This window comes from Bubalus bubalis, chromosome 3 (genome assembly GCF_019923935.1).
Source record: "Bubalus bubalis isolate 160015118507 breed Murrah chromosome 3, NDDB_SH_1, whole genome shotgun sequence".
NCBI classification, from domain to species: domain Eukaryota; kingdom Metazoa; phylum Chordata; class Mammalia; order Artiodactyla; family Bovidae; genus Bubalus; species Bubalus bubalis.
In genome coordinates this window covers 162749719-162772448 of record NC_059159.1, presented here as the reverse complement: position 1 = coordinate 162772448, position 22730 = coordinate 162749719, and the positions used below count along the sequence as shown (strand labels likewise).

At 40.9% G+C, this 22730-nt stretch overlaps 1 protein-coding gene across 2 annotated transcripts in view; it reads left to right on the top strand.

Moving 5' to 3' along the window:
• PTGR1 (prostaglandin reductase 1) overlaps nucleotides 1–9407 on the top strand; it is a 30417-nt gene extending 21010 nt beyond the window's left edge. For both annotated transcript variants that reach the window (XM_006063664.4, XM_044940447.2), the window contains exons 8-10: nucleotides 2799–2907; nucleotides 5245–5363; nucleotides 9066–9407. In XM_006063664.4, the coding sequence (XP_006063726.1) occupies nucleotides 2799–2907; nucleotides 5245–5363; nucleotides 9066–9176 (339 nt within the window). In that variant the 3' untranslated portion in view covers nucleotides 9177–9407. The remainder of the gene's footprint in view (nucleotides 1–2798; nucleotides 2908–5244; nucleotides 5364–9065) is intronic.
• Nucleotides 9408–22730: the final 13323 nt, after the last annotated feature.

The following is a 22730-nucleotide window of genomic DNA, read 5'->3' as shown; positions in this document are numbered from 1 at the left end:
CCCTTTGCTACCTGATGGACTGCAGCACACCAGGCCTCCCTGTCCATCACCAACTCCTGGAGTTTACTCAAACTCATGTCCTTTGAGTAGGTGATGCCATCCAACCATCTCATCCTCTGTTGTCCCTTTCTCCCGCCTTCAATCTTTCCCAGGATCAGGGTCTTTTCCAACGAGTCAGTTCTTTGCATCAGGTGGCCAAAGTATTGGAGTTTCAGCTTCAACATCAGTCCTTCCAATGAATATTCAGGACTGATCTCCTTTAGGATGGACTGGTTGGATCTCCTTGCAGTCCAAGGGACTCTCAAGAGTCTTCTCTAGCGCCACAGTTCAAAAGCATCAATTCTTCGGCACTCAGCTTTCTTTATAGTCCAACGCTCACATCCATACATAACTACTGGAAAAACCATAGCTTTGACTAGATGGACCTTTGTTGGCAAAGTAATGTCTCTGCTTTTTAATATGCTGTCTAGGTTATCATAACTTTTCTTCCAAGGAGCATCTTTTAATTTCATGGCTGTAGTCACCATCTGCAGTGACTGAGGAACTGACATACTATTTTGTGAAATGGCTGCACTATTTTACATTCTTACCAGCAATCATGAGGGTTTCAATTTTCCCAAATCTTTACCGTATTTATTATCTGTCATCTTGATTGTGGCTATTCTAGTGAATTTGGAGTGATAATTCGTTGAGGTTTTAAGTTGCATTTCTTCAGTCACTAACGGAGAAGGCAATGGCAACCCACTCCAGTACTCTTGCCTGGAAAATCCCATGGATGGAGGAGCCTGGTAGGCTGCAGTCCATGGGGTCGCTAAGAGTCGGACACGACTGAGCGACTTCACTTTCACTTTTCACTTTCGTGCATTGGAGGAGGAAATGGCAACCCACTCCAGTGTTCTTGCCTGGAGAATCCCAGGGACGGCGGGGCCTGGTGGGCTGCTGTCTATGGGGTCGCACAGAGTCGGACACAACTGAAGCAACTTAGCAGCACTCAGTAATGATATTGAACTTGTCTTCATGTGCTTAGTGGCCATTTGTATGTCTTCTTTGGAGAAATGTTTGCTTAAATCCTTCGCCAACTTTCAGTTGGGTTATCTGTTGAGTTGTCAAAGATTTTTATATATTCTGAATACAAGTCCCTTATCAGATATAGTCAGTTCTCAGTATTCCTGGTTGTTATATTCTACAAAGTTGCTACAAACACTGAACCGTTGATCCAACTGGAAGCATACACATACATGCACGTATCTTACATGGATTATGATCTTAAGTCCTTCTCATAGCTTCTATTTTATTATTTTTTTTTAATTGAGGTTAAAAAGTGTTAAGTAACTTGTCTGAGTCTGCCACAACTAATCCTCCCACAGCTGAGATGCCTACCCCATCCAACCAGCCCCTGAACTGGAGCTTCTTGAACCACTCGGCACTGCCCCCTACTGTCTTCATCTTCTGATAATCTCTGAGAGTTGGAAAAAGAAAGCAGACCCTTGGCCTTTTTTGACCTTAGCTGGGAACTATGTCTGTGAATGACCAGAGAAAGCTCTGAGTATTGATTCTGGAGTTATAAATAAATTTTAGCAAGTAATCCAATTCTCAAATATGGAATATATTAGTATATTTTTAATTAAAATACCTCCTGTATATGGTTTGCAAATATTTTCTCTTATTCTGTAAGTTGCTTTTACCTTTTTTTTTTTCTTTTACTTTCTTGATGGTATCCTGAAAGCACAAAAGTATTAAATTTTGATGAAGTCCAAATTCTGTTGCTTGGGCTTTTGGTGTCATGTTTAAGAAGCCTTCGCCTTATCCAAGGTCACAAAGGGTTTACTCCTATGTTTTTTTCCCTAAGAGCTTAATCGTTTTAGCTGTTACATTTAGGTCTATAACACATTTTAAGTTACTTTTTGTGTATCCTGTAAGGAAGAAGTCCGATTTCATTCTTTTCTTTGTAGATGCCTACAGTTGTTCTGCACCATTTGTTAAAAAGATGTTTTTTCTCCTGTTGAATTATTTTGGCACTCTTCTCAGAAATCAATTGACAACAAATGTGAGGGCTCACTTTTGCACTCTCAGTTTAGTACTGTTGATCTGTTTCTGTTCTCACCCTGTCTTGATTAATATAGCTTTGTAGTACGATTAATATAGCTTTGTAGTATGTTTTGGGAGAAGGCAATGGTGCCCCACTCCAGTACTCTTGCCTGGAGAATCCCATGGATGGAGGAGCCTGGTGGGCTGCAGTCCATGGGGTCACTAAGAGTCGGACACGACTGAGCGACTTCTCTTTCATTTTTCACTTTCATGCATTGGAGAAGGAAGTGGCAACCCACTCCAGTGTTCTTGCCTGGAGAATCCCGGGGACGGGGGAGCCTGGTGGGCTGCCGTCTATGGGGTCGCACAGAGTCGGACACGACTGAAGTGACTTAGCAGTGGCAGCAGTAGCAGTACGTTTTGAGATCGGAAATTATGAGTCCTTCAACTTTGTTCTTTATATGGCTTCTGAGCTATTTTCCCATACTTCTGGATAAGGGAAATGAGATTATTGAACTGATCAGAAAACCCCAAAATATAATAAAGCAAAATGTATAAATTATATAAGTTATGTTCCTACAGTCAAATAAAAATGCCCAGTTTCTAAAAATGTCTTTTTCTAAATTCAGTTTTCAGCCCTGCCGTACTAACTTAATCAGTGTTACTGCTGCTAAGACAAGTATCGTGAAATGATGATTGTGAGTTAATGATTCCCCTGAATTTGGTAGGGTTTATTTAAAGGTTTTGGTTTTTGTTTCCCTGTCTGCTAGGTGGGTGGAGAGTTTTCCAATGTTGCTATCACCCAGATGAAGAAATTTGGAAGAATTGCTATATGTGGGGCCATCTCTGTATACAACAGAACTGGCCCACTTCCCCCAGGTAATGAGTTCATGTACATGATCAGAGGTGTAGAAAGATGGGAGGAAGAGATGATTCACAGATATGATACAGGCCAGTGACTATTGAAATATTTTAAAAGATTTCCTAATATTCTTGATTAAATGCTATTAACTAAAAATATGTAATTGTGTATATTTGAGCTAAGTCAGCTTATATTGGATTTTGACATAGAGAAAAAACAGGATCTGAAAATATGGACAAAACAGAGTTATTATAAGTTTTAGGTTTTTTACCTACTGTATTCTAAAAAGCTGTAAAAAGTCATGATTTCATTTAGAAATAGAACACATTGGTCTGACTGGTAAAATATTAGAGGTCTTCAGGATACTGGGGATGTGCTGGAGGTTTGGGGATGGGTAGACTTGATATGGGTACAGGGAAAACGGGCTGCCATTTCCTTCAGACTGTAGTGGGCAGAACTTCCTGGAGCAGCAGAAGAGCCAGGCCTCACCACACCGACAATTTCCACTAAAAGGGAAAGGAGTGTCCTTTCTCTGCATTCCTAGAATGTCCTTGTTTTGCTTCTCCTCTGCCCTGCCATGCCCTCCGCTCCTGCTTCTCCACTCTTATGCTGAGACCTCCCCCTCCCACCTCCAGGCCCAGGTCTCTCTTATTGAAGGTGGGGAGATGAATGGGCAAAAGGACCAGAGACTCTTTCCTATTAGTGACAGAAAGTGAAAGTCACTTAGTTGCGTCCAACTCTTTGTGACCCCATGGACTACAGAGTCCATGGAATTCTCCAGGCCAGAATACTGGAGTGGGTACCTGTTCCCTTCTCCAGGGGATCTTCCCAACCCAGGGATCAAATCCAGGTCTCCCGCAGTGCAGGTGGATTCTTTACCAGCTGAGCCGCAAGGGAAGCATTAGTGATAGACTCAAAACAAAGGCTGATCTTCTGAACTCTTCATACAGAACCCCTTTCTGCTACAAGGATTCTGTGCTGTTGAAGAGATTACAGATTTACCTGTGGTCAAAAAAAAAAAAAAAAAAAGAGGAGGAAAAAAAACAAAATGGAATCATCCAGATCACCATCAGGATCCTAACAACCATGAATAAATGCGTTATTTGTTCTATGATGGGCTTCACTCGTGAGGAAGAAACCTTATAGCTGTGCTAGTTAGCACCTCGGCTGCACTGAGACAGGTGTGTGGGAGTCGAAGGGCTGAGGAAGGATCACTTGTAGATTCCCTGTTGGGTTGTGAAAGGTCAAAGGGGACACTCCAAGGCACTGGGGAATCTTATTAGGGACTTTTTTTCCTCCATATTTTTCTAATTGATGCTAAGCTAGAATCCTGGGGAATCCTTCTCCTGCCAATTGAGCAGAGCTCCAGGGTGCATTTTCCTGACCACAGCTAAATATTTTGGATACAGTAACTTGATCTAGCCTTTTGAAATTCAGCTGCTCAGACAGGTTATGAGATGTCAGCTGGTGTTGTCCATTCTGTTTTAAGCAGGTGACATTCTGCCTGCCGGTGATCTCTAGGAACTCTAACATGTTTCACTATTAGGGGAGCTCAGAGACAAGTAATTGTTTCCCCTGGCTTTCATGCCATATTTGTTTTCCGCTCACAATAAAGAAACGACATCCCCAGTAGTGTGGACAATCCCAGGAATAGTATTTCATCCTCTTCCAAGATGAGGATTCCACTCCTTAACCCAAGAGAAATATAGCTGGGGTGAGTCTTCCAGCTGTGAGTTGTGCTCAGTCCTGTCTATTACCACAAACTTAATGACTTGAAACAACACAAATTTATTCTTACAGTTCTAGAACTCGAAATGGGTTAGCAGGGCTACTTTCCTTCCGAAGGCTCAGATTCCTTGCCTTTTTAAGTTCTCGAGGCCACGTGCATCTCTTAGCACATGGTCCCTTCTTCCGTCTTCAAAGCCAGCAGCACTGATTCTTCAAATCTCCCTCCATCTCTATGATCTCTGCTTCCATCATCACATATTTTTTTCTCGATTCTAATTTTCCTGTATCCCTTTCTTCCTTACAAGGACTCTCATGTGAGCCCACCTATGTAATGCAGAATAATTTTGCCATCTAAAGGTTCTTAACTTGGTCCTATCTGCAGAGTCTCTTTTGCCACGTAAAGTCACATAGTTAAGGCTCTGGGATCTAGGACATGGACGTCTTGGGGCAGTTACTCTGCCTGCACAGACTGCATGTTGATTTTGGGGCAGCCCTGTGGGTCGGGAAGAGTGGAGGACACGGGAGGGAGAGCACTAGGGGAATGCTGACATGCCTTGTACCATATGCGTTTTCATCACGGCCACCTCCCTGCATCCTGCTGCTCAAACGTGCCCTCCTCTTCACAGGCCCATCCCCGGAAATCATCATCTTTAAGGAACTCCACTTGCAAGGCTTCGTCGTCTACCGCTGGCAAGGAGAAGTCCGCCAGAAGGCTCTGAGAGACTTGCTGAAGTGGGTCTCAGAGGTGAGGGGCCCCGGAGCCACTGTGACACCAGATGCCCTTCCTGTGGAGGTTGCAGATTTCACTTCCGCTGTGAATATGGGTTCATTGCACTCTCCCCCTTTTATAACAAAACACCTTGAAGTCTTGTCTGCACTCACTGTCTGCAGTTCCTCTCCATTTAAAAAAAAATTTTTTTTTGATGTGGGCTGTTAAAGTCTTTATTGAATTTGTTACAATATTGTTTTTTCTTTTTTAATATACTGGTTTTTTTTTATTTGGCTGCGAGGCATGTGGAATCTTAACTCCCCAACCAGGGATCAAACCAGCATTGTTTGCACTGGCAGGCCACGTCTTAACCACTGGTCCTCCAGGGAAGTCCCTCTTCATTCTTTCTTAAACATGCCTGTCGGGTTTTGCACTGTTACCATTCCACCAACACTGCTTTTGTCAAGGTTGCCAATGCCCCTCACATGTAAACTCCTGTGGTCAGCTCTTAGCATCACTTGGCTGTAGGGAGTGGTGACAGAGGGCATCACTCTTTCTCCTTGCTTCCCTTGGCTCTTGGTTTTTCTCACTGTATTGGTCCTTCTCAGACTCCTCTACTAGCTTCTTTTCTTCTCTCCAAATTAATAACAGAGCTTTCCAATACATGGTCCCTGGGCCTCTTTTCACCTCTGTCCACACTCTTTTCAGCCCTTAGTTATCTCATCCAGGCTCTTGGCTTTAAATATCACCAATGTGCTGATCGCTCCCAACTATCTGTCTCCAGTCGAGATCTCTTCTCTGATTTCTGGACCGTTCAATAGCTGCACTTGGATGTGTAGCACACTTTTTCATCTCTGTCTTAATGTATTAAAAACCAATTATGTCTTGATTTTTCCTGCCAAACTTGCTTTCTGTGTACAGACTTCACTATCTCAGTTATGACAATCCCTTCAGTTGCTCAATTCAAAAACCTTGAAATCATCTTTGACTCCTTTCTTTCTCTCATACACATATCTAATCTGTCAGGAAATTCTGGTGTCCCAGCTTTGGAAATACATTTAAAATCTGCCCAGTTCCCCCTCCTCCATTCCCACCATCCTTCTAGGCCACAATCTTGTCTAGCCCAGATGTTGCGGTGGCCTCTATTCAGTTTTTCCACTTTTTCACCCTACAGGCAATTCCCAACAGAGCAGCCAGAGTGAGCTTCACACCAAATCATTCTTATGTTCAAAACCCTACAAAGCTCTTCATTTCTCTTAGAATAAACCCTGCAAGGCTGGATACTGTCTGGTCTCCATTACCTCTCTAATTTCATTTTTGTTCATCCCCACACTCCTCCACCTTTCTGTAATTGCTTACTCAATTCTGTCTCATACACACCTTCAAGTTTTTGCTGAAAACTGCCTTCTGAATGAGACAGCCTTGAAAATGACCCTATTTTCAAATTGCAATCCACCTTCACTCATTGATCTTCCTTATCTTACTTTGATCCATAACAATTATCATCTTTTGACATAACATATACTATAACTCATATATTATACTTATTGCCCATCTCCCTTTCACAAGAATGTAGCCTCCATGAGGGCATCAGTGTTCACAAATTCTGTTTTCTGATGTATCCCCGGCACCTAGAACATTCTGCATCAATATAGGCACTAGATGAATACTGTTGAGTGAATGAGCATTACAGGGGCATGTATTTGAGCCACAGCTCTTCCAGGTCCTAGAATGCAGTCTTCTCATAGTCACACCTCATAGATCCTGAGGAGGAAGCCAGCCCCGTCGTCCTATGCTGTGATCATTTACCCACCTTACACCACATGGAGCTTTAGTCAACAGAAATCTGAATACCAAGGTGCATTATTTTCATTTCCAAGGAGAAAAGTGGTCCCACACTTTCTAACTTCTGGCTTTATGATTGTCTCCAAATTAAAGAAATAGACTGCTCCTCTGGCAGCCCCTGGAGCTTGGCATCTCTCCCAGTCTAACACTCTTGGAGTGCTGGGCTGGGCTCTTTCCAGGGAGCTGGGAAGAGCAGGATGCTTTTAGAGTTCCCAGTGTGTAGTCTCTTTGTCTCTGTTGGTGAAATCAAATATGATCACAGCTGACAACAGACACCACTGTGCTGGTGTCCCTAATGCTTTCTTCTAACGGAGTGAACCTACTAGTTCACTAATTTTGTTCTAACTAACAAGCGAATTGTCTTTCTCTCTCATCTACTTATTTTTTCTTCTCCCTCCCCCCTTTTGTGTTACAGTAATAATACAGAATAGTAAACCATTCTTTACCTTAGAATAGTTATAAAGAAAAATTCCAAAGAGAGTACAGAGACTTTCCATATACCCTGTATTCTATATCCTAATTTCCCATATCATTAACGTTTTATATTAGCATTCATCCTCTACTCTTTTGTCTTATGGCTGCACCTCATGGCATGTGGGATCTTAGTTCCTTGACCAGGGATTTTACCCATGCCCTCTACACTGGAAGTGTGGAGTCTTAACCACTGGACCACTAAGGAAGTCCCTCATCCTCTGCTTTTAACCTCTAAACTTTTGATTATAGCTTTTGACCCTTTCCAGGTTCTTTGGTCCTCAAGGACAGGAATGAGCTAGGGCTTTCTAGTTAGGGATTCAAATCCCAGCTTGCCTACATACTAGTTGAGGGACCTCAAGCAAATAAGTAAGTTTTTCCATAAATCCATAAAGGACGCTAAACCATCACTGGGATACATTAAGGGAAAATGTTATCAGGTAACTTCATTTCAGTTCAGTTCAGTAGCTCAGTCGTGTCTGACTCTTTGCGACTCCATGAATTGCAGCACACCAGGCCTCCCTGTCCATCACCAACTCCCAGAGTTCACTCAGATTCACGTCCATCAAGTCAGTGATGCCACCCAGCCATCTCATCCTCTGTCATCCCCTTCTCCTCCTGCCCCCAATCCCTCCCAGCATCAGAGTCTTTTCCAATGAGTCAACTCTTCGCATGAGGTGGCCAAAGTACTGGAGCTTCAGCTTTAGCAGCACTCCCTCCAAAGAAATCCCAGGGCTGATCTCCTTCTGAATGGACTGGTTGGATCTCCTTGCAGTCCAAGGGACTCTCAAGAGTCGAGGTCTCCATATAAGACCCCCTTAAAATGTGAAAATGTGAGTTAGGTCCATTTAGGAGACTGTGACTTATAGAAGGAGAAATGAAAATCCTTCTTCACTAAATGAACTCTTCACTTCCACACTGCTAAATGAATGTTGAACACATACTGAACAAATCTTGGCTTGAAGGAAAGACAGCTTACTAGACTGTCATGTTATTTACATTTCCTGAACAGCTTCTGTGTCTTCAGGGGTCAAATAGAGGTAACAGCACTGGGTACTGGAGTGATGAACATAGATGATACCCTGGAAGGGTGTGCCCTACTCCTTCCTGCTTCCACCTCTTCCGAGATCATTATTAGAGTTTTCTCTTCAATTTACGTAGAAATTGGTTAACTGCTTCCTTCTGACTTTTTTGTATTTACTGTGACCTGATGCCTTTTATAAGCTATTATGCATAATCTGCTATATACACTATGTATGTGGATCATGCCCACCAAATGACTATAAATTCAAAGAGGACAGGCTCTCCTCTTCCTAGTTCAAGTTTCCTATGATGTACTAATTAATTTGGTGCTATCATGAGAAGAGTGTATCATTTAGAATATGAAACTAATCTATTATATTTGTTATTGCTTTGATACAGGGTAAAATCCAGTACCATGAACACGTCACTGAAGGATTTGAAAACATGCCAGCTGCATTTATAGGATTGCTAAAAGGAGAGAATCTGGGGAAGGCAATAGTGAAAGCATGAACAAAAATGACACACGGAATCCAGAAATCACCTAGATGATTAGTTTCTTTTAATCATTTAGTAAAATATATACTAACTTCATAATGCATGAACAAAAGTGACTAGTGGAATCTAGAAATCATTTGGATGATTAGCTTCTTTTTAATCATTTAGTAAAATCTGTGTTTTCATAATCTAAAAAACAGTAATTGTAATGTGATTGATCCACCTAATAAAATACATTGAAGTGAAGTCGCTCAGTCGTGTCCAACTCTTTGCGACCCTGTGGATTGTAGCCTACCAGACTCCTCTGTCCATGGGATTCTCCAGGCAAGAATACTGGAGTGGGTTGCCATTTCCTTCTCCAGGGGATCTTCCCGACCCAGGGATCAAACTCGGGTCACCCGCATTGGAGGCAGATGCTTTAACCTCTGAGCCACCAGAGAAGCGAAAATACATTGAAGTGGTATATAATTAGCAAGAGAATGAAATTTTCATACTGAACAATGGCCAGTTGAACTTAACTGCCTGCTGTAGTTCCTTCTGGAGTATGATAGAAAATAATGGCTCTGGACTCCAAAAGTTTCCTGCCTTTGTAACCATAAACTTCTGATTTTTCATCTGTGAAGTGCAGACAAAAATGTCTGCTTCACATACATATCATATATTTATTTAGACCACCTGCATAATGTGTGGCATATATTAGGCATATATTAGGTACTCAATAAGTACCTCCCTGCAGAAATGTGTGAATTTGAAGTCAAGATTACCACTGCTATGGCTGATGGTTACACAAGGAGAAATAATCATTGCTGATGTACAAGGGTCTCAGGGCAGCCTCCACTGGTCCTCCACAGGTGGGTCTAACATGACAGACCAAGAAAGGAATTTATCACTCACAGCAGCTACAAAAACAGTAACACAGAGGAATCTTTGTAAGCCTACGAAAATGTGAGATTGTTCTGAGTAAAGTTTTAAAACATCACTGAGGAACACAAAAGACTGAACATGGAAAGGTTACCTAGCTCTTGGACTCGACGGTTTAGTTATCAGGAAAATGTCAACTCGGTTAACTGATTCTGCCACCAAATAGAGGAGGGATTAAATTGTAGTACAACGAAAAAACAAGAGAAAAAAGTGTGTGTGTGTGTGCATGTATAAAACCTCCATTGAGAGGTAATAAATATGATTATATGGTTCATCCCCAGGGAAGACAAGTGAGGTGTGTCTACAGGATGGGGATAAGAGAAAAACCATAATATATGCCCTTTGGAACTTTTTGAATTCTGAATCGAATGAAATGATTTATTCAATATTTACAAATACAATTTAAAAGGTTCTGCCTTTTTGTGTCCTCTTCCCACATGGGAGAAATTAAACATATATACGAGAGGTGTCACCCCTAAGACTGGGTGCCCCCCCATGTTTTTACCTCTCAAACTTGTCTATACAGAGCCTCCAGCAAATGTGCCCCCTCCAGGTGAAGGTCCCTGAGCCCACCCTGTGTCTCGTGGAGGGTTTTACTTTAGGGCTTCAATCCCAGTAGTTTGTGACTCGGTAGCTGACTCTCCCAACTTGGGGCAGCAGTTTACCCCACGACCTCAGGTCTCTGCTGCGTCTCAAAGGGTTGCTTTTTTATGCTCAGTGTTTTCATTGTTAGGACAGACTGATGATACTAGATCAGAAACCTGATGTCGAGTATATGTGTGTATGTGTATACACACACATTTCCCTAAAATTTAAAATATCCTGGGCTTCCCTCGTGGCTCAGATGGTTAAGAATCTGCCTGCAGTACAGGAGACCTAGGTTCAATCTGTGGGTTGGGAAGATCCCCTGGAGAAGGGAATGGCAACCTACTCCAGTATTCTCGTATGGCAAATCCTACAGAGGAGCTTGGTGGGTGACAGTACATGGGGTCGCAAAGCATTGGACACAACTGAGTGACTAACACTTTTACTTTCAGGCAGCTCTTATGCATTCCTTACAGTGCTCTGGGGACACCTTGGCACCAAACTGGGACCCATGGTTCTAAGCTCTTTTCAGGGCAGTGTTTGAAAACTTTGTATAATGTTCCAGGTCTTGCTTTCCTTACCTCTGAGACCTTGGAGGCTGTATGTTCCAGATGGCATAACTAGCAAATGTTGGAAAGAAACTGTTGAGGCCTGACTGGAAAATAAACTTTTACTGAGTTACATCACTCTGATTCGTTGGGCTGTGTGGCGAGCACTGCGTTCTCCAACTCTGTACTATTCAGTATGGTAGCCACTGAAAGCCACTGTGTACTGGAAACATGCACATTGCCATATTTCAAGGTTTAAAAAACTGAGGCAGAGTGAGTATTTTTCCATTAAACACAACTTTATTGTTTTGGTAGAACTACAATTCACTTCGACTGTTGCACAGCATAGGATGTTGCTGTTGTACTGTAATGTTTGTACAGGAACGTGCATAATTTCTAGTTATTACAGATAAACACTCCACCAATCTAGTAATCAAGAGACTTGACTCAGTTCAGATGATTTTTTTCTATGCACTGAAGTAACATCACAGAAGTGTTTACTTGGATATTTTATGTAGATAGTACAAGTGAGAGCACACCTATGCACACAGCAGAAGTTACAGCGACACCTATATGTAAACCATAGTCATACGTTGAGATGCTTATTATTTTAGTTGCAATATAGTAAAATTACTTCCTAGATTAAAAAACATGGAAAAATATTTAATTTTAATGAAGGCATATTACTGAGGCAGAATTCAGTGCAATACAGAAGCTAGTACCACAACTAGTACAGCAAAGAAAACCCGAGTGCAAGAAGGTACAGCGCACATTCAGTGACGAGTAGCGATTGCAACTCGCTGCAGGCACGGCAAAATGAGAAGGCTGTTTGTTGTACACAAGTGTTCAATACAGCAGACACTACATAAGACAGCAGCTAATAGTTATGCCATTTTTTAGCAACGCTCTAGTAATAAGTATTTTCCTAATAGTAAAAGAAAAATCCATGAAGTCTTATGAAACAAGAATTACATTTCCATCAAAACAATAAAACAATTTTTAACAGGATTTTGAGCTTATACTTGGCCAACTATAAGATGGTTTGAATACTTGTGCACATGCGTGTACACACACACACAAATCTCAGATGGAGAGAAGACAGAAGGAATTACCATTTTAGTTATGGTAATCTAACTAGAAAATTATGAGGAAGACTTAAAAGGACACGTAAAAATTGAAATTTTTAACTAACCCTTTAATTAATTTTGCTCCTAGAATACAAGAAGCTTCTCATAATATCAAAGATCATTTGGTTCAAAATTAGAAAAATTCAAGTACTTAGCTTTAGGTGTGTAATGTAAGACAGTGCCAAATGAAAACTTTGAGTATATTCTGTCTCAACATTCAAATTTACAAAGAAATGTCAATTCATTGCCTAAAAACTCAAACTCATGACATGTTTTTTGACATTTTAAACCTGACAAAGAAGAATTTCAGCAAGAGACATAAAAATTAGTTTCTTTCATAAAGATAAGACTGAAATTATGTTAGGTCCAAAGATATTGGAATTCTAAAACAAGAAAATGGTATTTCCGCTCACAGCTTTGTTTCACTATTTGATAGCTACTGCAAATATCTGTTCAGTTTTCCAAAGCAGACTTCGGGAGTCATGAATAGATGTTAAAATTCTTCAGTACATATATGAAATGATGTAATCACTGCTAGTTTATGAAAATGTTGAAAATAATGTTTTAATGATCTTGTGTTCTTTACCAATGTTCCTTGGTTGAGTTATAAAAGAATTTTACAAAAATTTCCTTTTCTGGGAATTTCAATTTAAGATCTTTCTTGAATGAAAAGGAATGCTTGCGAAATATTCAATAATCAAAGACAAAAAGTGGCAGGATCACAATGAATATGCTGCTGCTGCTGCTAAGTCACTTCAGTCGTGTCCGACTCTGTGTGACCCCATAGACGGCAGCCACCAGGCTCCCCCATCCCCGGGATTCTCCAGGCAAGAACACTGGAGTGGGTTGCCATTTCCTTCTCCAATGCATGACAGTGAAAAGTGAAAGTGAAGTTGCTCAGTCGTATCCGACTCCCAGCAACCCCATGGACTGCAGCCTACCAGGCTCCTCCATCCATGGGATTTTCCAGGCAAGAGTACTGGAGTGGGATGCCATTGCCTTCTCCGGCTTAGATGAGAAAAATTAGTTAAAATTGAAACATTTCATAATATAAACAAAAAATAATGACTTTACACACTTTTCTAATATGAGTCAACCTGCAGATTTTCAAAGTAATCAACAGCATTGTATAATTTGGCTGCAAAACATTTAAGAAAAATGTGAAAAATGGTTGATACTGATAAATTTAATTTTGTTTCCAGTTATGTAATACTTAATTGAATGTGATGTTAATAACAGAATTGACAGAAGAGTTGATTTAAACAGATACTGCTTTGAAATTGATACCCTTTTATTCAAAACCACATCAATTCTTCTAATAAAATATGACGAATCTTGTCAATGTGGATGCAAATATTGAAGGAAAATAATTTTCTAACACTTAAAAACTTTAGGTATATCTAGACTAATAACAAAGAACATTTGGAAGAACTATGTGCATCTACTTTTCAACTCTTAAGTTTTATCAATATGGATAGAGTATGAATTAAGATATGCTGCAACTGTAACAAATGGGTTTTGGACACAGCACAAAAAATAATATAGAATAGCTCACCAATAATTTTTTATACTGATTATATGTTAATGTAAGATTATGGACATACTGGGTGAAACAAAATATATTATTCACCGTCTTCTCTTACCTTTTTAAAGTGGCTACTACAAAATCTGAAATGTGCAGTTAGGGCAAATTTTGGACAAAAGATACAAAGAGATCAAAAGAGCCCTCTGCCACTTCTGAAGAGCCCAGAGCAAAAGCAGCATGCTGTGCATGCCCTCTGCACATAACATTACCTAAAGGGTTGGGAAACCACATAACCCACCCCTCTGGCCTGACCCCTGGACACCCCTACCCTCACTCCATATAAGGAGAAGCTAACCTCCCCAGGGGCACAAGCAAGCAAGGGAACCTGTTGTTTGTTCTCAAACCCCCCTGCAGCAAGAGGGGCCCCAAGAAAGCCTTGCCTGAAAAAACCTGATATTATTATGTGGCTCACATTCTATTAGTGGACAGTGTGCTGCGGTAACTGAAACACCTTCCCTGTGGCTTTTTGGGGCCCTGTTCTTAAATGTGAATAGTCAAAAGATAACCAGAGATTTGAGGAAAGCCTCCAAGGTGAAAGAGAAAAACAGATAAAAATAACTCAGAGGAAAGATAATGCACAGAGCTGAGTAACACTAAAAGATACTATATTAGCATCCTCAGAGAAAAGAGTATTTCACCTATGAAACAGAGTATGATTAAAAAAAAAAAAAGCAGAGTCAAAAATCTACTTGGAAACATAAAAATGACAACAGAAACAAAACACTCAAAACATTTAGTAGTAGAGTTGGAAGATAAAAGTTGACAAACAACTTTCAGAGAGCAGGATAAAAACTGAAGACATGGAGGGAGTGACGTCAGGGAAGACGGAGCAGTAAGAAGCGCCAGGAATCCGTCTCTATCTAGACAACTGTACTTACAGATCAGATCAGATCAGATCAGTCGCTCATTCGTGTCCAACTCTTTGCGACCCCAGGAATCACAGCACGCCAGGCCTCCCTGTCCATCACCAACTCCCGGAGTTCACCCAGACTCACGTCCATCGAGTCAGTGATGCCATCCAGCCATCTCATCCTCTGTCATCCCCTTCTCCTCTTGCCCCCAATCCCTCCCAGCATCAGAGTCTTTTCCAATGAGTCAACTCTTCACATGAGGTGGCCAAAGTACTGGAGTTTCAGCTTTAGCATCATTCCTTCCAAAGAAATCCCAGGGCTGATCTCCTTCAGAATGGACTGGTTGGATCTCCTTGCAGTCCAAGGGACTCTCAAGAGTCTTCTCCAACACCACAGTTCAAAAGCATCAATTCTTCAGTGCTCAGCCTTCTTCACAGTCCAACTCTCACATCCATACATGACCACAGGAAAAACCATAGCCTTGACTAGATGAACCTTTGTTGGCAAAGTAATGTCTCTGCTTTTCAATATGCTATCTAGGTTGGTCATAACTTTCCTTCCAAGGAGTAAGCGTCTTTTGATTTCATGGCTGCAGTCACCATCTGCAGTGATTTTGGAGCCCCCAAAAATAAAGTCTGACACTGTTTCCACTGTTTCCCCATCTATTTCCCATGAAGTGATGGGACCGGATGCCATGATCTTCGTTTGCTGAATGTTGAGCTTTAAGCCAACTTTTTCACTCTCCACTTTCACTTTCATCAAGAGGCTTTTGAGTTCCTCTTCACTTTCTGCCATAAGGGTGGTGTCATCTGCATATCTGAGGTTACTGGTATTTCTCCCAGCAATCTTGATTCCAGACTGTGTTTCTTCCAGTCCAGCATTTCTCATGATGTACTCTGCATAGAAGTTAAATAAGCAGGGTGACAATATACAGCCTTGACGTACTCCTTTTCCTATTTGGAACCAGTCTGTTGTTCCATGTCCAGTTCTAACTGTTGCTTCCTGACCTGCATACACATTTCTCAAGAGGCAGATCAGGTGGTCTGGTATTCCCATCTTTCAGAATTTTCCACAGTTTATTGTGATCCACACAAAGGCTTTGGCATAGTCAATACAGCAGAAATAGATGTTTTTCTGGAACTCTCTTGCTTTTTCCATGATCCAGCGGATGATGGCAATTTGATCTCGGTTCCTCTGCCTTTTCTAAAACCAGCTTGAACATCAGGAAGTTCACGGTTCACATATTGCTGAAGCCTGGCTTGAAGAATTTTGAGCATTACTTTACTAGCATGTGAGATGAGTGCAATCGTGCAGTAGTTTGAGCATTCTTTGGCATTGCCTTTCTTTGGGATTGGAATGAAAACTGACCTTTTCCAGTCCTGTGGCCACTGCTGAGTTTCCCAAATTTGCTGGCATACTGAGTGCAGCACTTTCACAGCATCATCTTTCAGGATTTGGAATAGCTCAACTGGAATTCCATCACCTCCACTAGCTTTGTTCGTAGTGATGCTTTCTAAGGCCCACTTGACTTCACATTCCAGGATGTCTGGCTCTAGATCAGGGATCACACCATCGTGATTATCTGGGTCGTGAAGCTCTTTTTTGTACAGTTCTTCTGTGTATTCTTGCCATCTCTTCTTAATATCTTCTGCTTCTGTTAGGTCCATACCATTTCTGTCCTTTATCAAGCCCATCTTTGCATGAAATGTTCCCTTGATATCTCTAATTTTCTTGAAGAGATCTCGAGTCTTTCCCATTCTGTTGTTTTCCTCTATTTCTTTGCATTGATCGCTGAAGAAGGCTTTCTTATCTCTTCTTGCTATTCTTTGGAACTCTGCATTCAGATGCTTATATCTTTCCTTCTCTCCTTTGCTTTTCGCTTCTCTTCTTTTCACAGCTATTTGTAAGGCCTCCCCAGACAGCCATTTTGCTTTTTTGCATTTCTTTTCCATGGGGATGGTCTTGATCCCTGTCTCCTGTACAATGTCATGAACCTCTTTCCATAGTTCATCAGGCACTCTATCTATCAGATCTAGGCCCTTAAATCTATTTCTCACTTCCACTGTATAATCATAAGGGATTTGATTTAGGTCATATCTGAATGGTCTAGTGGTTTTCCCTACTTTCTTCAATTTAAGTCTGAATTTGGCAATAAGGAGTTCATGATCTGAGCCACAGTCAGCTCCTGGTCTTGTTTTTGCTGACTGTATAGAGCTTCTCCATCTTTGGCTGCAAAGAATATAATCAATCTGATTTTGGTTTTGACCATCAAAGTACATAAAGTGAGCTACTTTGGAATGCAGGACTCTGTTTTAAGGATTTCAATGTCCAGAGGAAACCTTAACTGGTAAACTGAAACTAACAGTGGAGGATTCCAGCCTTTCAGTAGCAGCTACTACCCCACAATCAGCCAGCCCAAACACTGGACTTGCTGGAACCAAGATGGGCAATAAAGACCTTTTCCTCCAAATACGAGTCTGAGGTCCTGATTGTGGATGATTGCTTCTGATCATAAAGAAAGATAAGACACATAGGTGAATGGCCATTCTTCCACCCCCACCCCACTGCCACTGGCTTCAAGTGATTCCCAGGGGATTTAAATGGACAACAAAACATCTGGTTTTTGGACTGATGCTGAAGCTGGAACACTATGGCCAGCTAATGCAAAGAAGTGACTCAACTGGAAAAGACCCTGATGCTGGACAAAGAGAGAATGGGGCAGCAGAGGATGACAGTTGGATGGCATCACTGGCACAATGGGCATGAATTTGAGCAAACTCAGGGAGGAGAGAGGAGCCTGGTGTGCTGCAGTTCATGGGGTCACAAAGAATCGGACATGACTTATCAACTGAGTAACAACAAAAAGGGGAAAAAAAGCCTGTATGTGAGAATTTAGAAAGCCACTGCCTCTGCCCAGGAAAAGATGGGCTCAGAAAAGACCTGAGAAAAGTTGAGGCTTTCACCACAGACTGATCCCTAGCACGGAAATACCCTAAAACAATTTAAAAAATTCTGAGGAAGGGGAGAACTTGATTTCCAGAGCCACCTACACTTTAGTACTCATGCCACTTATCCATGGTTTTGCTTTGTGCAGTTTAATAGCTGTCAACTACAGCCCCAAAATTAAATGTATAATTCCAGAAATAAGCAATTCATAAGTTTTAAAATTGCATGCCATTCTCAATAGCGTGATGAAATCTCACATCATCCTGCTGTGTCCTGCCGGGGATCCCCAATCATCAATACCTTCTACTCCTGACGTCCACTCCTGAACTATGACAACATTGTCATAGTTCAATGATCCAAGAACATCCAAGGCAGATGACCCTTCTGACAGTGTCCAAAGGTTAATAGCAGCCTAAATGCTTTGTCACGTTGCCTATGTCCTTCATTATACTACATTACATAGGAGGCATTTTATCATTTTTGTTAGAGGAACCACTAATCACACCACCCACCCTGGGCATGTACCACAGTAACCATTTGGATGAGTTGTTTTACAACAGGAGGTCCTGGTCAAGACCAAGATACTAACAAGCTACCACCAAGCAGAAAAATTCAGTAAAAGTCAAAAGGAGACAGGAGACGACAGTCCAAATGTCCTCCCAACCTCCCAGAATCCTTCGTGCTGGAATTCATTTTGGCTGAGTGATGCGCACACCCCCAGGAAGAACCCTGAGTCAGAATGATTGGCCAGTGACAACCCGGAAACTAATCTCATCACCACAAAACCCAAGCCTGTGAGCCACGTGGTCAGAACATCATCATCATGATAAATAGAATGAGTACAGTATTACAAGACATTTTGTGAGAGAAGCCGCATTCACAAAATTTTTATTACAGTGTAATAACCACTTTTATTCTTTTGTTGTACCTAAACTTTATCATAGATGTGTATGTATAGGAAAAACAAATAGACTGATGCCCAAGATCCTTCGGTCTTACTTGTAACCAATTTCTTTTGAATTCCAAATACCACTGCCAATTGTATCTAGAAGCCTATGGATGTTATCTATTGGGTTAGGCTGTAACATAGCCTATAATGAGCATTCTTGGATCTGTTTTACCAGCCACAGCCATACTAGTTCAACCTTGTTCTTTTTGCAAAATACGTACCTTTTAGAAACTAACACAACAGTGTAAAGCAACTATACTCCAACAAAAACTAATTTTAAAAAAGGGACTTCCCTGGTGCTCCAGTGGTGAAGACTTCATGCTCCCAATACAGGGGGCCTGGATTTGATCCTTGGTCAGGGAACTAAGATTCCACATATCATAACAAAGAGCCCATGTGCTACAACTAAGACCAAGCACAACCTAAATAAAGTTTAAAAAATTAATTAAAACTATGTACCATTTTATTCTTTAAATGCAGCTTTTATGTGGGTGCAAGCTTGCTCTAAGTAAGACATAGCTATAGACTCTAATATGAGTCAAGAAAAGGCAAAGTCATTATGTGACAACTTAGAGCAAAGCAAGGTAAAGGATCTAAAGGTTGACAGTTTAAAGCCAGCAAAGCATGGTTTGAGAATTTTAGAAAGTGGTTTGGCCTAAAAAAAAAGGTCAAGGTAACAGGAAAAACAGCTTCTGCCAACCAAGAGGCAGCAGATCTTTCCAGATGCCACTAAGAAAAATCACTGAGAAAGTGTGTCTGCCTAAACAGGCTTTTTAATGCAGGAGTAAGTGCCCTATTCTGGGGAAAAAAAATGCCACAAAGGACACTTTGGTAAGGAAAAGAAGCAAGCACCAGGATTTAAAGCAGGAATAGAAAGCTAACTCTCCTGTCTATGTAAATGCAGTCAAGCTTATGATCAGTCTGCCCTTAACTATGAAGCTGCTAACACCAAGTCTTGAAGGAAGAAGACACCAGCCATGACAAGAATACTTTTTCTGGACTGGTTACATTGGTGCTTTATTCCTGAAGTCAGGAAGAACTCTGTCAATAAAGGACTGCCATTTAAAATTCTAATACTGGACAATGTCTCTGGCCACCCAGATCCCCATGAGTTCAACAACGAAGGTGTCAAAGTGGTCTACCTGCCCTCAAAACAACATCTCTAATTCAGCCCTTGGAGCAAGGTGTCATATGGACCTTTAAGGCTCATTCCACATGGTACTCTATGGAAAGGATTGTTGGCAGTATGGAAGAGAACCTAGACAGAGAGGACATCATGACAGTCTGGAAGGATTACACCAATGAAGATGCCATCATTGTTAAAGATAAAGCATCATTGTTAAAGATAAAGCTATGAAAGCCATCAAGCTGAAAACAATAAATTCCTGCTGGAGCAAACTGCTGTCCAGATGTACATGATCTCATAGAACTTACGACAGAGCCAACCAAGGAAATGATGAAAGAGACTGGGGGTATGGCAAAAAGGTGGGGTGTGAAAGGTTTCAAGATAAAATCTTGGGGAAATTTAAGAGCTAATAGACACCACACCAGAGGAATTAACAGAAAATGACTTGATGGGAGATGGGTGTTTCTGATGGATCCAGGTACCTTCTGGAAAGGATTCACTATTCTAGATGCCAATAAGAATATTTGTTACGCATGAAAATGAAATTGTTAGTCATTCAGTTGTGTTCAACTCTTTGTGATCCCCATGGACGGTAGCCCACCTTCCAGGATCCTCTGTCCATGGAATTTTCCAGGTAAGAATACTGGAGTGCGTTGCCGTTCCCTTCTTCTGGAGATCTTTCTGACCCAGGGATCAAACCCAAGTCTCCTGCACTGGAAGCAGATTCTTTACCATCTGAGCCAGCAGGGAACCCTCATGTGATGCATGGGACGAGGCCAAAATACCAACACAAACAACAGGTGGAAGAAGTTGATTTCAACCCTCATGGGTGACTATGAGGGGCTCAAGACTTCAGTGGAGGAACTGCAGATGTGGTGGAAACAGAAGAGAACTAGAAATAGAGATGGATCCTCAAAATGTGGCTGTATTGCTGCAATTTTAAAACTTTAATGGATGAAGAGTTGCTTCTTCTGGATGAGTAAAGAAAATGGTTTCTTGAGATGGAATCTACTCCTGGTAAAGACGGTTGAAAGGACAACAAAGAACTTAGGATATCATCTATATATAAAGTTACTTGATAAAGCAGCAGCAAGGTTTGAAAGGATTGACTCCAATTTTGAAAGCTCTGCTGCTGCTGAGTCATTTCAGTCGTGTCTGACTCTGTGTGACCCCATAGGCGGCAGCCCACCAGGCTCCCCCGTCCCTGGGATTCTCCAGGCAAGAACACTGGAGTGGGTTGCCATTTCCTTCTCCAGTGCATGAAAGTGAAAAGTGAAAGTGAAGTTGCTCAGTCGTGTCCGACTCTTAGCGACCCCATGGACTGTAGCCCACCAGGCTCCTCCATCCATGGGATTTTCCAGGCAAGAGGACTGGGGTGGGGTGCCACTGAAAGCTCTAGTGTGGTGTAAAATGTTACCAAACAGCACTGAGGCTGAGTGCTACCAAGAAATGGTTCATGAAAAGGAGAGTCAACTGATGCAGCAAACTTCAATGCTGTCTTATTTTAAGAAACTGCCACAGCCATCCCAACCCAACAACCTCTACCCTGATCAGTCAGCACCTAAGAACAAGGCAAGACCCTCCACCAGCAAAAAGATTATGATTTGCTAAAGGCTCAGATGTATATTTTTTAGCAACAAAGTGTTTTTTAAACTGAGCATGCACAATTGGTTTTTTAGACATAATGGTACCACATAATTGTTAATAATAGGCTACAGTAGAGTGTAAACATAACTTTTATATGCACTGGCAAACTAAAAATTCCTGTGAACCAATTTAGGCAATATTTGCTTTATTATAGCAGTCTGGAAGTGAACCCACAATATCTCCAAGGTATGCTTGTAAACACAAAAATACAAAAATCTAGACAAATTATAATTAAATTGTCAAAACTAAAAGACAAAGAATCCTGAAAGAAGCAAGAAGAAAAACTTATTTTATAAAAAGGAACCTCAATGAAACTATCTGATTTCTTCTCAGAGACCTTGGAGACCAGAAGTGGGTGGGTTGATTTAGTTAAAGTGCATAAAGAAAAAAAGAAAAAAAACCCACAGTTCGTTGAGGATTTTGTATCTAGCAAATCTATCAAAAAATGAGAGAAAATTTACTCAACTAGGGAATAGAAGGAAATTATCTCAACATAATAAATTTCATGAAGGAAAAGATCACAGCTAACATCATACTCAATGGTAAAAAACAGAAACCTGTTCCTCGTCTTATCCTTGTCTTAACATTATCCTTGTCTTAACATTAGTAATAAGACAAGCATACCTACTTTAGCCACTTCTACCCAACACAGTACTTGGGTCCTAGCCACAGCAATCAAGCAAAATAAAGAAATAAAAACCATCCAACTTAGGAAAAAAGAAATAATATCTCTTTTCACAGATGACATGATCCCATATGTGGAAAACTCTAAACATCACATAGAGACACAAACACACACACACAAAATTGTTAGAACTAATAAGCAAATACAGCAAAAGTGATAGAATATAAAACCAAAATTAAAAAATAAGTTGCATTTCTATACAGTAACTGAAAAATCCAGAAAGGAAATTAAGAAAGCAATTTCATTTACACTATCATTAAAAATAATAAAATACTACGGAATGAACTTAACCAAGTAAGTAAAAGACTTGTATACTGGAAACTACAGAACACTGCTGAAAAAACAGTTGACACAAATAAATGGAAATACATCTCATATTTATGGGCCTGAAGACTTAATGTGTTAAAATATTTATACTATCCCAAGTGATTTTTTACAGAAACAAGGGAAATCACCCACAAATTCATATGGAATCTTAACCCCCAAATAGCCAAAATAATTTTAAGAAAGAAGAAAAATGCTAGCGGTTTTTTCACATGTCCCGATTGCAAAGTGTATGACAAAGCTCCAGTAACTAAAACAGTATGGTACTGGCATAA